The sequence below is a fragment of the Thunnus thynnus genome, chromosome 3 (assembly GCF_963924715.1).
Source record: "Thunnus thynnus chromosome 3, fThuThy2.1, whole genome shotgun sequence".
Taxonomy (NCBI): Eukaryota; Metazoa; Chordata; class Actinopteri; order Scombriformes; family Scombridae; genus Thunnus; species Thunnus thynnus.
The window spans coordinates 31,747,157-31,761,983 of NC_089519.1; the positions used below are offsets into that span (position 1 = coordinate 31,747,157).

Here is a 14,827-nt window from a genome sequence, read left to right on the forward strand (position 1 = left end):
AAGCTTGGCTAGAAGGCTAATATGCTCTAATCTAATGTGGCCTTCATTTCTTATACAGTACATCCGTCTACTTTATTCTCCTCTCACTTCCACTCCTTTCTTCTGTTACCTTCTGTGCTCCTTTTCCCTCAACCCATCTTTATTAAAGCTGTATCTCATATTTATTCAATCCTTTCTCCCCCACAGTGAGCTGAAAATGTTTATATTTCTTTGCCAGTCATATTGCATCAATTTTAAAAAAAACTTTCAGCTTAAAAGAAACAATCACTCAATTAATATCAATCAGGTAAAAGTTTAAAAGCCATTTTTATGCATGATACTTTCAAGCATTAAACGTTTTTCAAGTGGTGGCTACTAATTAAATTTGTTTACAAAGTTCATTCCCTAATAGCAACTGTCATCTAATCTGTCTTTTTTTCTTTAGACATACAACTGATGTACATTGCAGTTTTGACTGTTATAGATAGAAACAATTTTCCAACTTTTCCCCCATAATTTCAACCTTTCTCTTGTCCTTCTCTGGAAATCTGATTAGATCTGAGTAAATAAGAAAGTACTTGTTTAATAAGGTATTTAATCTTACTCACTCTCACCCTCTGCTTACATTCAAATCAAGGTTCTGCCTCTCCCCTTGATTCTGAGTCAGTAACATGACATCATATCCTACTAACAAACTGTAGATACAGCGTGACTGGCTGCTTTGTGTTTGTGGGACAGATCCGACTAGCGGAGGTGGAGCAGGCGTCGCTCATGTCAGAGCAGCTGTCAGACAAGTCATCGTCTCCGGCGCTGCCAGATGACCTCAGCCTGGATGAACACAGCAGCTATCAGCTGCTGGTCAGAGGCAGCCAGGTACCCACACACACATGGAAATACACATAAACATATGGCACGCATGCCACACACATTTACAAATCTTATACTCAAGATACACATGCCACATGGCAACGAGTGTGTGCCTGCATACACTCATAAACATACGCCCATACTCATATTTGGGGATTGACAATAATACAATATCATCATCTATTGATTGTCAGTGGTATTGTATCATATCATGACACTATGACCATGTTGTCTTATTGATTTACAAAATTCTGTTGTTCCTAAGCAAATTATAACTACAAACAACAACAAAATTACTTTAACTTTTTGACTTACCTGTGTGTTTTTGATGTGATTATCATATATGTAAAGTTGCATATATTTTCTACTCTATATTGCCATGCACTGTTGTGTACTGCTGGTACTTTAAGACAATAATATGATTCCAGTTTTGTGGCAACAGTTTGGAGGAGGCCTGTACCTGTGCCCCTGTGCACATAAAGAAAAGTAGCCATAGAGAAATGGTTTTCAGAATTTGTTGTGGAAGAACTTCATCGACTCGCACTGAGCCCTGACATCACCCCCACCTTTGGGTTGAATTGGAACTTTTCATTCCCCCAATATTGGGATTTATTGCCCAATATCATTAGCTAACCTCACTAAAGCTCAGGTGGCTGAATGAGAGCAGATCCCTGCAGCCAGGTTCCAAAATCATGTGCAAAGCCTTCCCAGAAGAGTCTGGAGGCTCTTATGGTAACATATTCAAATCTATGGTTTTGAATTGGATATTTGGTTGTCTATATACATTATTTGGGTGTTCACATATCTTGTAGTTTATATTGTAATATACATACATAAATATTGCAATATTGCCAAGACTGACACACAGTGTGTGTACAGGGAAGCAAACTATGTGTATGTGTGTGTCTGCATGTAGTGAATATCATCTCCACCAATCAGTATTTAAGAATCTTTGAACAGCTTTATTTAAACCAGCCATGCATTAAAGATGTTTTTGTAAGATTAAACTCTGATATGTGTAATAATAAATTAACATTAGTTGTAATATTGTCTCACACACACACATACGTGCACAGGTACATGTCTTTGGGGCTTACACCCACAGCTCGAGTCACAGCTCATGTCGTCACACCCCTTCCATGTTGCTAATCATCATTAATTACTATTTACATGCTTTACTGCCTGATTAAAACACCTGCCTCCCTCCGTGCTCTTGATATGGGCATGCTGGGATACGTGTGTGAGTGTGCATGTGTGTGTGTGTGAACATCTTTTATATCTCAATCTTCCCATGAACACTTCTCTCAGCTCACAGTGGTTCCACCTGGCCTGTTTCATCACTGCGTTATTGAAAACCAGTTCATTTGATCCAGTTAACAACCAACAACAACAGCCGAGCAATTTGAAGCTTTGAAGCTACTTTCTTTTTTACCACATTCAATTTTAATCAGACTTGTATAGCAATGGACATGAAAAGGGAGCTTTTTGAAATTGGAAACAAACTGTACTCAGATTTCCATTATGACAAGAGGAAATGAAAGGCGTCATTTTGATATCTTTCTCGCTCCAGTGAATATCCGTGCACCTGGATATCATGCTTATTCTCTCTGCATCTCTTTGTCACCCCTCTCTTCCTCTTTCATTCACTCCTCTATCTTCAAAATCTCTCCTCTTTTTTCCAATCTCGCTCTCAGAGGGGCAGCAGTGACTCCCGTAGTTCGGAGGAGTTGCCCACCCATGGGGGCTACAGAGGGCTTCGTCGCTCCAGTTCAGGAAGCGAGGAGGGGGTCCAGGAGTTGTTTGAGGTGGGCGTCCATCCTCAGTTGTGTCCTCCCTCGCTGGAGCAGCAAAGCCCGGCACATTGCACAGGTACCAGAGGACCCATGAGGGTTGTACAGCATCTGTCTTTCAGAGACAATCTGTGAGATACTTGGTTCTGAAATCTAACTAAATGAAAATAGGTAGATTGTTATTTTATTCCAAAAAGACCTATATGAGCGGCATTACTATATAAGAACTTTATGCTACTCGTTCCTTTGCCACTGAACCTAAACATTGATCATTTGAAGTTATAATCCTTCAGATTTTCATTAAATCAAAAGCCATTTGTGATACTATTTATGGTCAGCAGTTTTTATTCAACAGCCATCAAATGTATTTACATTCAGTAAGTATGTCTCTCTTAAGAAACAATACATTTAATGGACAAGACACAGTCATTTTCAGTGTTTTACATTAGTGGATCAGTTTTAAATGTTGCAGGTGGTAACAGAGCAAAAGGCAGGTCATATGGATCCGTTAGATGAAGAGTTGCAGGCGACAGGCTCACACCTCTAAGCTAGGTAACCAGCTTTACTGTGCTCTGCTGTTATATGGAAAACTACTTGTGCTGTGTACACCATGAAATTTAATTGTGGTTGCTCCTGGTATGATGTAAAGGGTTAATTGATGACTGACTTCATAATTAATACAACACAGGGTTGTTTGGCTGCGCACTAAACAGATTCACCAGTTGCTCTTCTGTGTTATTTCCACTTTAGTGCTTTACCTTTTTTAAGTTTGTTACATTATTGTAGATTTATTGTCCGAGATATAGATTCCCATTATATAATTTAAATCATACTAAATAATAAAAATCTAAGTATTTTCCCTTTCAGTATCTTTTTTTCATCCAACAGCAGCAAAATGATTCAACAGAATCTTTCACATCAACTAATCATATTAAAATAATCCCTCTCAGGGTTACCTTTCATCAACGCTCCCTATTATCCTTATCAGTGTTCTTTGTGACCCTCACTGGTATTTAACCACCACAATTTCATTAAACCATGACTTTGACTTGACATTGATAGTATCATTTAAATAAGAGGAGGCCTTTTCTAAATGTCTCTGGAGCCTGCGCAGGCACATGAGGACGTGTCTCATATTCCACACAGTTGATTGACTTCCACCGCAATTAAAGCACTGATAGATGAGGCGGGCACAGAGATGTTGATGAACGACATGTTATGGTATACTGATGGCTCACCGCCTCCCCGTAACATGACCGTCATCGCTGGAACAGATGGAGTGATACAAGGCAAAGTCAGTTCAGGGGGACTGTTAAACATGCACACAACATCACAGACAATTGTAGACAGGATGCCACTGAAGACACAGAGGAGGTTGAGTTTCTAATTCATGAGTGATGTAGATTCAAGCACTTTGTTTGCATGCCAGCTAAAAAGTGTTACTTTACTCTTTACGCTTAGATGCTTAGATCTAAAGATTAGATTATTTTTTGATTATTTACTTTCCTAAATGCTATCAGTTTGGGGGATAGAATACTTGTACTAAAGCTTACCGTTTATGTCTTGTTGTGTTAGCCCTTTCATACAAATAGTGAATTTTGTTTTGATATCCTAATCAATTGTTGGGTGTTTTTTTAGTTTTACAAATACTGGAGGTCTATTTGAAGCAAAATGTTCCAGTTCAAGACTTCCATTTTAAGATGATTTATCTTATTTAGAAGATAGTACAAGAATTCACCACTTGATCTTTCTGTTTTAGTTTTAAAATAATCAATTTAAGTTAATATTTTTCTGGAAATAAGTATGCTTTACACAAGAACTATAGAGAAAGTGTAACTATTTCAAAATAGTACATGTTTGGAGGAAAATATTTTTAGTTGCTGAGGTATCATACTTGTCCTGATTTAAATAACCCCACTTGTAAAACAACTGAAAATGTAATTTTAGTTTAAAAATATAGTGAAAACTATATTCTGGTGAGACTCCCTCTTTGTCTTTCCATGCGTTTTCTACCACTCTATGTCCACTACCAACAATATGGACCCTTCTTCTTTACTACAGCCTTATATCAACAGTTGAAATTTAGTTTTCTTTGCCAGGTTTGTTTATTCTTATATGTTTCAGTAAATTAAGTAACGTAAGGTTAAAGTGTAGTAAAAGTTTAGTGTAGTAAGTGTTTCATGGTTCAGAGAAATGATGTGACCTTGGCAGTGTCCTTTAACTGGTAAAAGGCCTCTTTTAATTGCATAGCAAAAGTGTGCTTCAGAATTGAAATTCTTATAAAAGATTACCCCTCATTTCTTAGTCATAGATGTAGTGTTCAGATGTGCACTAAGATGTGAATTGAATTTCCTTAATTAATTGAAGCAAATTTTTAGTCATCCAATCAGTACTTTCTGAAATGCACAAGATTGTCTATATCAGGTGAAGTAAAGGTATAGAGTTGTGTGTCATCTGCATAGCCGCAGACACTGATACCATGTTTGCAGATGACAGAACCTAATGGCAGTATGTACAGATAGAAAAGAATGGGACCCACAACTGAACCTTGTGGAACACCACAAGAAATATTTATTCTTTCTGATCACAACCCCCCAAGGTAAAATAGCCCCAACATGTTAGGTAAGATCTAAACCAGTCGAGAACAGTACCAGAGAGCCCAACCCATGTTTCTAGCCTTTCTTTAAGGAGATAACTGTATTGAATCATGATACTGTGGAGTAAGTGTGTTGGATCATCTTGCATTGAGGTGCTTAAAAAGTATTTGTGTTTTACATGCAAGTCCAATGTCTAGTGATGTCTGGAGGCAAAATGCTAAAGATTGTAGCATTGAAGCATTTTCACCCAGTCAACAAATTATACAAAAAGAATGGAAAAAAACAAAATACGCTTAACTAAACAATAAGTCTGAACATTAGTACTGATAAAGCTGTATTAAACTGTAGCCTTTTCTTTTCAGATGGTGATGGAGGAAGTTGCAGTGGAGGTGGTGGAAGAGGGTCTTCACCTGTCTTCCACCTCCCAGCAGACTTCTTTCACCCAGCTGCAGCGGCTCATCCAGGCAGTCCTGGGAACGGTGTTAGCCCAGTAGACAGAGGGCCATCCAGGTTGGCCTCACCAGCCTCCTGGGCATCCCTCCGCTCACCCGGAGCCAACAACAGGCCCCTGAGCTCTCAGGTATCACGGACAGATGAATTGGTTCATGTGTGTCTAGATGGATGGATGGATAGACAAATAAGGAACTGACATCAGTATCTCTTGGCAACACATCAGAGACATGATGGATCAACAATACCTCAGTGTAAATAGATAATTCCTTTGAGAACATTCAGTGAACCAAATTTGTCATTGGCATCAAAAACTCCAGGCAGATGGGATTTGTGAGTGAGCTTTTTACAATCTGTCTGCAGTAACTGAGATGCAACATCCTTTTGGCACAAGGTGGCAGCAGTTAATTTGATTAGAATTCATCACTTTAGTGCAGAGTGATATGATCAGATGTGAATTAGCAATCTGTTATGTTGTTTATCACTCAGAAACTCAAGATTGCAGAATTACTTTTAGTATCCTATTACAACTAGTAGTCAACAAATCGTTGTATTACCAAATAACCATACACATGATACTTACCACCCTTCATTGATGTCCGAGTGTGAGAAAATATACTTGAAGCTAGGATCTCATTTGTCATTTAATCAAACACCTCCCTTCTGTTGGCTTCTGCATGAAACAAACTAGAATAAAAAAGGCCCTTATTTTAGTTCTTGTTCCTGTGTAACCATGGAGACAGATTTTTCTTTCTTCAATACCTGTTTGGTTTGTTTAGCTCGTGCCTGAGTGCCTCTGTGATCCTCAGCTGCTACAGTAATGCTCTGCGGCACTCAGCTAATTAGCCTGGCCAGCCTTGAGCCTGATACCGACTCTATGCACACTGTTGTTCTTGGCTCATGCTCTTCACATTCTCTCGTATCCCTTTTCTTGTATTTCCTTTATGTCTTTACATCTTTCTCTGGTGTTTTTTTTTCTCTTCCCCTCTTGTCTCTGTCCTCCTTCTTTTGGTTCTTTTTCTGCCAATCCTTATATTTCTCCTTTTTATAATCTCTTTCTCTCCCCTGTGGTCATGTATACTGAGAGCATTGCAGTAACAGTGCCAAGATTAGGAATAATGGCGAACACCCTGCTGCCTGTGTAACATTTGAGTGAAACAAATGCTATATGGCATATTAGGTGGGTTGCAGCAAACAGGATGAACTTAAAACCAGGGAATTTTGAGGGTTTATTTTATAATTCAGTTTCACCAAATTTTTAAACCTTGTTTCACACTTAACAGGTTATATAGCTTGAACAGAATTTTTTTTTTTTTCCAAAGAAAGGAAATTTTAGCCATGTGTGAAAGGCCCACCATGCCCATGGTTCACAGACACAGTGATTTCACTTATTTTGCTTAATTGCACTTGTGGTCACACTGGGTTTTTCTCATCATTAATTTCTATGAGAAACAGGGCAAAGACATATTTGCTTCTGGATGCAAATTGACCCTTTGTTTGAGAGAGGGGGTGTGACTGACCTTTCATTTAGGAAATCTGGTTTGTGTATGTTCTTGTTTATATTACTGCATGACAAAAATGATACAGGCAGCATACAAGGAGTGACACTGCTTGGGTCTAGTGAGTGCAAGGACAGTGACAGAGGTTAATGACAGTAAAGCTACTGTAGCTTATGCTTACAACCTCACCCATGCTACTTCCTGTCTCAGCTGCTTTTTGCCGTAAAATGTGAGTAAATTTCACAAGGAAAAATCTGGCCTGGTATTTACAAGGAAAAAGAAAAGAAACAGAAAATACAAGTTGAATAAAAGTGGATACAATACATCATCATCCTTTACAAGTGAAAAAAATACAGATACAAAATCATATACAGCATGTATGCAGTGTGAGGCATTTGATTAATTGATACATGTTATATATGCATTTCATACATACATATACCAATCTGCATACACACAAATACACACATACAGGCAAATTAAAGGTTATAAAAAGCCTTTTAATAAAATATGTCTTCAGAAGAGATTTTAAAAAAGGAAACTCCTGAAAACAAGTAAGTCAAACACCTGTGTGGGTGTGCAGTGTCTTGAGAGGCAGTTATAAATAACAATTCAAATCTTTTGTCTTACTGTCTCCTCTCTGTCCAGCACCCGTCCCACAGTGACTCCTCCCTGGCGACAGGCAGTTCAGAGGGCAGCTTGCAGACCACACTAGAGGAAGGGCTCAGCTTCAGCGTATCTCCCCCGCGGGATGTGGGACTTCCCATGCCTCTTCTCTGCCCCCTTCCCAGCCACCCCCAGGGACCTGCCACAAGAGAAAAGGATCACCCTTTGCTGAAGAAACGCAGTACTACTCTTACCCTCCAAGCCACTAGAGGGCACCAGAGGAGCCAGAGCAGCTGTGGCGGTGGCAGCACCAGCCCTGGCTGCCCCCGACAGGACTCCATGGACCCTTCAGATGAGGATGTGGGCACAGGGACAGGCGGGGATGGCTGCCGCCAGACCTTCAACAGCGAACACTTGTCAGAAACATTGAACAGCCTCTCACTGACGTCGCTGCTTACCCCGAGCTCTCTTGCACCCCCGCTGATGAAGAAATGTAACAGCACAGGCTCACTAGACCAAACTAACATATCTGCCCGGAGTAAAGACGGACGCCAGTTCTACGGTATAGATGCCCATGGTTACTTGTCCAACCCCTGGACGGAGGGAAGGGTGAGAGGTGAGGAGGCGGACAGTGATATCACAGGCTTCAGCATGAAAAGCAGCAGCCGGCCCACAGACACAAGCTCCAGGAAAAATAGATGAAACACTTGTTGCCTCTCTGTACTGGAACTCTTTAACAGGGAGCGACTTTTAAAACGTCCTATGAACCCAATTCTGAAATTCTCGTCTTTGAATCGTCTGTTCTCTCTTTCCTCCTCGGATTTGGTTGCTTGGGATCAGTCATTTCTCAAAAGATTACAGTTGCTTCTGAGTTCTGACATCCTTTCTTGTCCACAGGATGTGTGGTTGCTCTGTGAAAGGACTAAATGATAATGACAAGGGGTTTAGCCTTTTAGCATAACCAGGATTCAACATTGAAAGATGTGGCAGTACTGGGCTTTACATTTGAGCTGTGCTGAAATGCAGAATATTCAGAAAGCCATGTGAGAGACAGACCTGAAAATTTCAGCGATTGATGAACATTACTAAGGTGATGTTACTTAGATGAAACTGCTAAAAAAATTTAATTTTCTTCAAGGAACAGGACTTGCTTGACCCAACGTGCCCTCAACCTTTGTGCAAAAACAATGTTGTCAATATTGGACAGATGGCAATCTCTGAAGCTTCTTTTGAGGAAGAACTCAACTTTGTACAGTTTTCTTTTTTTTTGTAATATCCATCGCTAACAGTAGCATCAACCAACCTTTTTTCCCTCTTTAGCAGATTCTATTGGTAACAGAAAATTGAAAGGTTATATATTTTCTGTGTTCTTTTTCAACTTCGATGTATTGAAGTTGTGTGAATGTAGACAAGTCTGTCTCCATTTGTGATTGAGAGGGAGACCAAGACAAGCAAGGAGCCTGACTAGTCTGAAAATTGACAAATGGCCTCTTTGAATAGGAAAGTGGATATGTGACTGCTGCTGAGAATACATGTGGGTTGTTAGTGGAAGCGTTGGCCACTTTCAGAGTAGCCTCTTTGTGCTTTCTACTTACCCATGAAAGGGCTAAAATGTATTGAATGCAGACCTGGGCCAAATACTATTGGAAAATAATCTTTACTGCCTAATATGGTGTTTTAAAGTGTCTTTAAGATACATACAGTCAAAGACTTTTCTGATGCTATTAACATGATATATGTAAGTATGTATGTCCAGCAAGATGGTGGGTCTTGGCTGAGAACATTTAAAATTTCCCAAAAGTTGTATTTAAGAGATTGAAAGACAACAATAGAATATTTCAGCATATGCACCCAGTACTTACATGTTGAATGAGTAACAGTCAAAAATATACTTTGTGAGTTCGAAAAACATTTCAATATAACATGATTATCAGCTTTATGAAAGTAAGAGACAGTTTGACATCATCTGGTTTTCCCTGAGATCTCCAGGTTCTCCCTCGGTGCAACAAACTAACAACATCTTAGCATCAGACAGTTGAATGTGGTCAGAAGATGATGTCTGACTGTTTAACGATGTATTGTAAAGACTTTTGTGAACCCTTCATTGTCCTCCAGCGCCATCATCATGAAACAATTTCAAATTTGTCAAATACTTTGGTTTATGATCAAATACCTGCTAAACTAATTGTATTCCCATCCGGTCCAGCTGTAATTTGTGTTTTGTACTAATCAGCTAATGTTGGCATGCTAACACACGGTGAACATTACCTGCTAAGCATCAGCATGTTAGCATTGCTTTCGTGAGCATGCTGATGTTAGCATTTTAGCTCAAAGCACACTTGTGCCTGCTGAGACAGCCTCATATAACTGCTAGCATGCCTGTAGACTCTCAGTCTTGTTTCCTCAAAGATTCTTCCTTCTCCTAACCTGTTGCCGTCACAATACCACACTGGGCCTCTGAATCAAACTTCAAGAGAGCTGCAGTAAAGACAGTTCATGAGATAACAGGCAATAATAAAGATCAAATCAATCAAGTGTTGGTGGCAAAAGTTGCCAATGTTAAATAACTTTTATTCTGAACAAACAGTTTTTTGATATGGTCTGATTTGGTACCAGTAATCTTGGCCAAATGACAACTTAGCCACCTCTTCTTGTCACCTGTTCAGTCTAGTGTCCACACAGTGCAACTCCGTTAATTAGAGTTGTATCAAGAAGCACTGGTGCTAGTTTATAAAAGGAGCAGACATGACATGTATACAGTACATATGCTGCTCTGTGAACCAGTATGGAGATTCAGAGTGAACTGGATGATATCAAACTGTCTTTATAACCATTGAATGGGCAAAAATATACTTGAGCAGCTATTAGATAGATATACTTGAGTGGGTTGTCCAGTTTATGTGTGTGAAACATGAGTTAGGGTTCCTGCAGGGTCAGTGTGCTGGCAGATTAGCAGGAATTCAGAGAATGGGATTCGCAGTTTTTGTTAGCTGCATTAAACCCAAATTCTTATTTGACTCAGGTCTGCTTGAGTGTAGCAAGATATTAGAAAATACCCCGTACTATGGTGAGCATTGTGGTCCAAATTGGTGTAATTTGTAACATTGAGCACTTGTTTGTCAGGCATTTTGACAAATTGTGATGACCCATCATATAGTAAGTATACTTGTGTCACAATCTTTGAAATCCAGAGCAGGTAGACCTCAGGTGGACCTATATACACTCACTCAGAGCATCGCATACTGTATGCCACACATTGAAGCACATATACAAACATGATAACACACATACACAAACAGCCACACATATCATACAAAGATGTCAATGTCAAAACACTGCAGGGTGTTTCTGTAGTAGTTTGAGACGAGACAGAAGAAACCTCAGTCTTTATCTCTTTCTCTACTTTGTCTTCATCCCCTCCTTATTGTCATTCAATTGTATTATCTCCCTTCCACAGGGAAGCCGGAGTATTAAATGACTATAGACTACCCCCCCTCTATTTGAGATATGCAATATGCTACAGTAGATGTACAGTTAGATGTATGAGACTCGTATAGATAGGCAATATGGTGAGAGAAGATTATATTTATGAATCCATGTATTAGAATAAAATGTCACCAAGATTCAAAGGTCACTGAAAGGATGATGATGTATTCATGTATTCAGAGTGTTGGCTTGTATGTTTTTCTCTTTTTCCTTCCATCTCCCCCGACCCGATTTTCTTTCTCCAAAATGCATGTGGGTTTTTTTTTTTCTGTTTTCTTAAATGTCATTCTAGTGTCATATAAAAGTGAAATAGCTTTTCAACAGCTGCTGACCCCTGAAGTTTTTCTTTCCAAATGAGGATCGCTGATATTTATACCTTTTTTTTTTTGGCTCGAAGTTGTGTTAAAGTTCATTGTCACAGTATAAAAGCTCAATTTATCTTCTCAGGCTGTGTCCCCTACTGGTATGGCTAGATGCAAAATATGTTAAGTAATTGCTGGTGACACGTCTTTCTAAATTAAATTAGGCTGAATGAATAATTTAGCCTGGGGATTTAATACATTTATTTTTCATGCATCAATATTATAGCAAATTCCCTCTTGAATGTAAGTACAATTTGGCATTACATGTTTTTGCCTCGAGGCAGGTGAGTGTATTGTTATTTGTAATCTTTCTCCACAGTTGATTAAGTTCAGCACTTGTCACTCATTTTGATGAGCTGTCTAGCTTGAAGCGGCATGACGCTCAGGCCTCAACTAACTAGTAGACTAACTATCAAAAGTCTGGAGGAAGAAGACCACAAACCAGTTTGAGAAGCAGCCTTTAAAAAATGAAAAATTATCGGTTTTTAACAGGTTTTGTCCACTTTCTGTTTACCTTTTTTTCTTTTCCTTCAGCCTCTGAGATGACAGACAATGACAATGATGTGGTCTAATATAATTGCTTTCCTATGTGTCCTAAATGTCACGTTCCTCTCTTCTAATTCCTGTAATTGAGGAACCATTTGAGCTGATCTTGACAGCAATGACCCTCTAACACAAATTCAAGAAAGGATGCAAAAGGTAAATGGAAATTACAACAGCTTTATCGAGGTTAGTGTGAATGTTTCTGCCCTTAGATGCAAGCAAATCAATCAAATCACGCAGGTTGACCTCTGCGTCCTCCTGGTATCTTGCCAGCTGATCTCAAGCACAAACTGCACCACCCCTCTGTTACTTGGAGTCGTGGAAGGAGCCTCCAATCCAGGCTCCAGGAAAGGCTTGGCTGGTGAGGGAGGTGGACATAGAAGAGGAAGTGGTCGAGACCCAGTGTGGGAACTCTCCTCAGCAACACTCGCTTTTACAGCTTCTGGTAACCTGTACTATTCTGTTACTTTGAACTAGAAGAGTCTCAAATGTCTCAACTATTACTCATTTTTGCTGGTTTTCTTTCTGGGCTGTATCAAAAAATCAGTAGCAATTCATTTAAGTTAGAGCTAACTGTTTTCAGGTGTTGAGAGATCTAGACCCATTACTGTAATTAGTCACACTGGCTGCTGGGTTTTTTAATATAAAAACTCCTCTCTGGATATAAATGAAACACTTCCAAAAACAGATGTCCATTTTACCACCTGTGTTATTTAGTTTCAGCTCAACAAACAGATTTCTCAACTAAGAAATGGTCTTTGCTGTACTTACAAGGGGATCCTGGGAAATAATCTCCTTCACAAATAATAATAATCTCCTACTGGATTTGAAAAAACCCTGCAGCTTGTTTTTTGGTTGCTTTATGCTGGAGCTGTAAGATGAAGGGAAGGAGGTGTTCTAAATAATTTTATTTCAGAAACAGAAAAGTTAATTTCAGCGGAGGCTGTGACAGTGGCTTTCTTAATATTACTCATCTGATTAGTCTTTGATGTAGTTGTTACTGGGGACTTTCACATACCAAAATTCATTCTTTCTGATTCTGCAACGATGCTAATTAGTTTATTCTCTCTCATATCTCCAAAGCACAGCATGTGTTTATGTGGTATATGTGTGATATGTATGAAGACAACAACTATTACTTTTTTTTTCTAAAAAACAAGTTGCAAAGTGCTTCACTTTATAAGATTAGAGGATTTTATATGTTGCACAGATTGGAAAAAAGTCAAGTGTGACAAATTTATGATTTAAATTAATTAAATAAAATAAAATAAATAAAATTAAATAAAATTTACTTAACTTCACATAATGCAAAAAATTTTAAAAACAATAATGAAAAATGCAGATGGTAAAATTTCTAGGTAAATAAAAACATTAGTTTAAAGTTTTAAGTGTCTGTGATTAAAATACAAATAAAACATTAAAGATATAAATACAACTGTATTAAAATCAAGTAAAATAAACTCAAGTAAAATCAATTTTTTTAAAAAAATCAAGGAAAAAATGGATAAGCTCTCCAATAATTATGTTTTTAAGAAATTTAAAAGAATACAGAGAAATGACAAACTCATTGTCTGGCTTAATGAGACAAACTTATATGTATTTGACAATAATATATGTTAGAAATCAATATACTGTATGTGCATTACCACTGCACCAGAGAGTGGGACTGCACATACTTTAATAAAGTATGTAAGAAAATCGTAGCTGCTCTCCCTTGTCTGCCATGTGTGTATTCTCTTTTCCGTCTTCTTTTTTTCCTATTTAACCCCCCCATCCTTCCATCCATCCTCAGTTACACTGAAATCCACATTAAGCGCCTCCACTCTTCCCTCTGATGCCACTCAGTCCCTTTCATCTCTTATTTTCCTCTCTGATCTCACCCAGGCCCGGGCCATTACAGTGAGGAGCTGCCACCTCAGAAAGAAATGTCATTAGTGAAATATATTTGACACAGCTTTGCTATCACACAAACCCCCATAGAAATTAATTCTAACTCTATTTTCTGCTCATTTCCCGGCACTGGAGAACAAAGCGCTGGAACTTTTTTTTCTTATAAATCTGGCTGACATGTAGCACCAACAAGGAACACGTATGGATATTATTATTAACCACATCCTGCAAACTAAAGGATGCAATCACACCTATATAGTATCTGTCACAGGTGAGAACACATTTGTAAGCATGGCCAGATTAAAACACTAGGAGGCCCGGGGCAAAATAAGCTGTTGTCACCTCCTTCCACTCTCTGCACATTATGAATCCTGTTGCCTTCAAGTACCTATAAAGTACAGTACACACAGCAGACTACACACAGCAGCTTAATCAGATATTGCCTAAAGCTCCAGAAACCAACCAGTAATCCTATATAGAAAAACTACCTGCACCCACATTGGCTCTGTGTAAAATAATAGTAATTTAACCCTGAATATTTTATTTGAGAATATGCACCATTTAAGCACAATGTTTTGACCATCTACCAAACAGGGCCCAGGCCTCAAGATTAGGAAATAATGCAGGATCTGCCTTTAAACCTTTTCAGACAAATTTGCATTTTATCGCAACCTTTTAAATTCATTCTGAAGAGAAATTTACAATGTAGAACAAAGTCAAGAGGTTGTGATATGTAGCACAACAAGCTAGCGAAGCAC

At 38.7% G+C, this 14,827-nt stretch overlaps 1 protein-coding gene and 1 long non-coding RNA gene across 2 annotated transcripts in view; one reads left to right on the forward strand and one right to left on the reverse strand.

Annotated features, from left to right (window-relative positions):
* LOC137180151 (voltage-dependent T-type calcium channel subunit alpha-1I-like) overlaps positions 1-11,597 on the forward strand; it is a 223,393-nt gene extending 211,796 nt beyond the window's left edge. The window contains exons 35-38 of the mRNA XM_067585420.1: positions 718-852; positions 2,541-2,715; positions 5,596-5,813; positions 7,831-11,597. Of these exons, the coding sequence (XP_067441521.1) occupies positions 718-852; positions 2,541-2,715; positions 5,596-5,813; positions 7,831-8,490 (1,188 nt within the window). The 3' untranslated portion in view covers positions 8,491-11,597. The remainder of the gene's footprint in view (positions 1-717; positions 853-2,540; positions 2,716-5,595; positions 5,814-7,830) is intronic.
* On the reverse strand, positions 5,772-7,894 carry LOC137180152 (uncharacterized). Its single transcript, XR_010927915.1, has 4 exons — positions 7,813-7,894; positions 7,372-7,441; positions 6,267-6,370; positions 5,772-5,846 (listed from the first exon to the last, which is right to left on the reverse strand). It is a non-coding gene; the product is annotated as an uncharacterized lncRNA (long non-coding RNA).
* Positions 11,598-14,827: the final 3,230 nt, after the last annotated feature.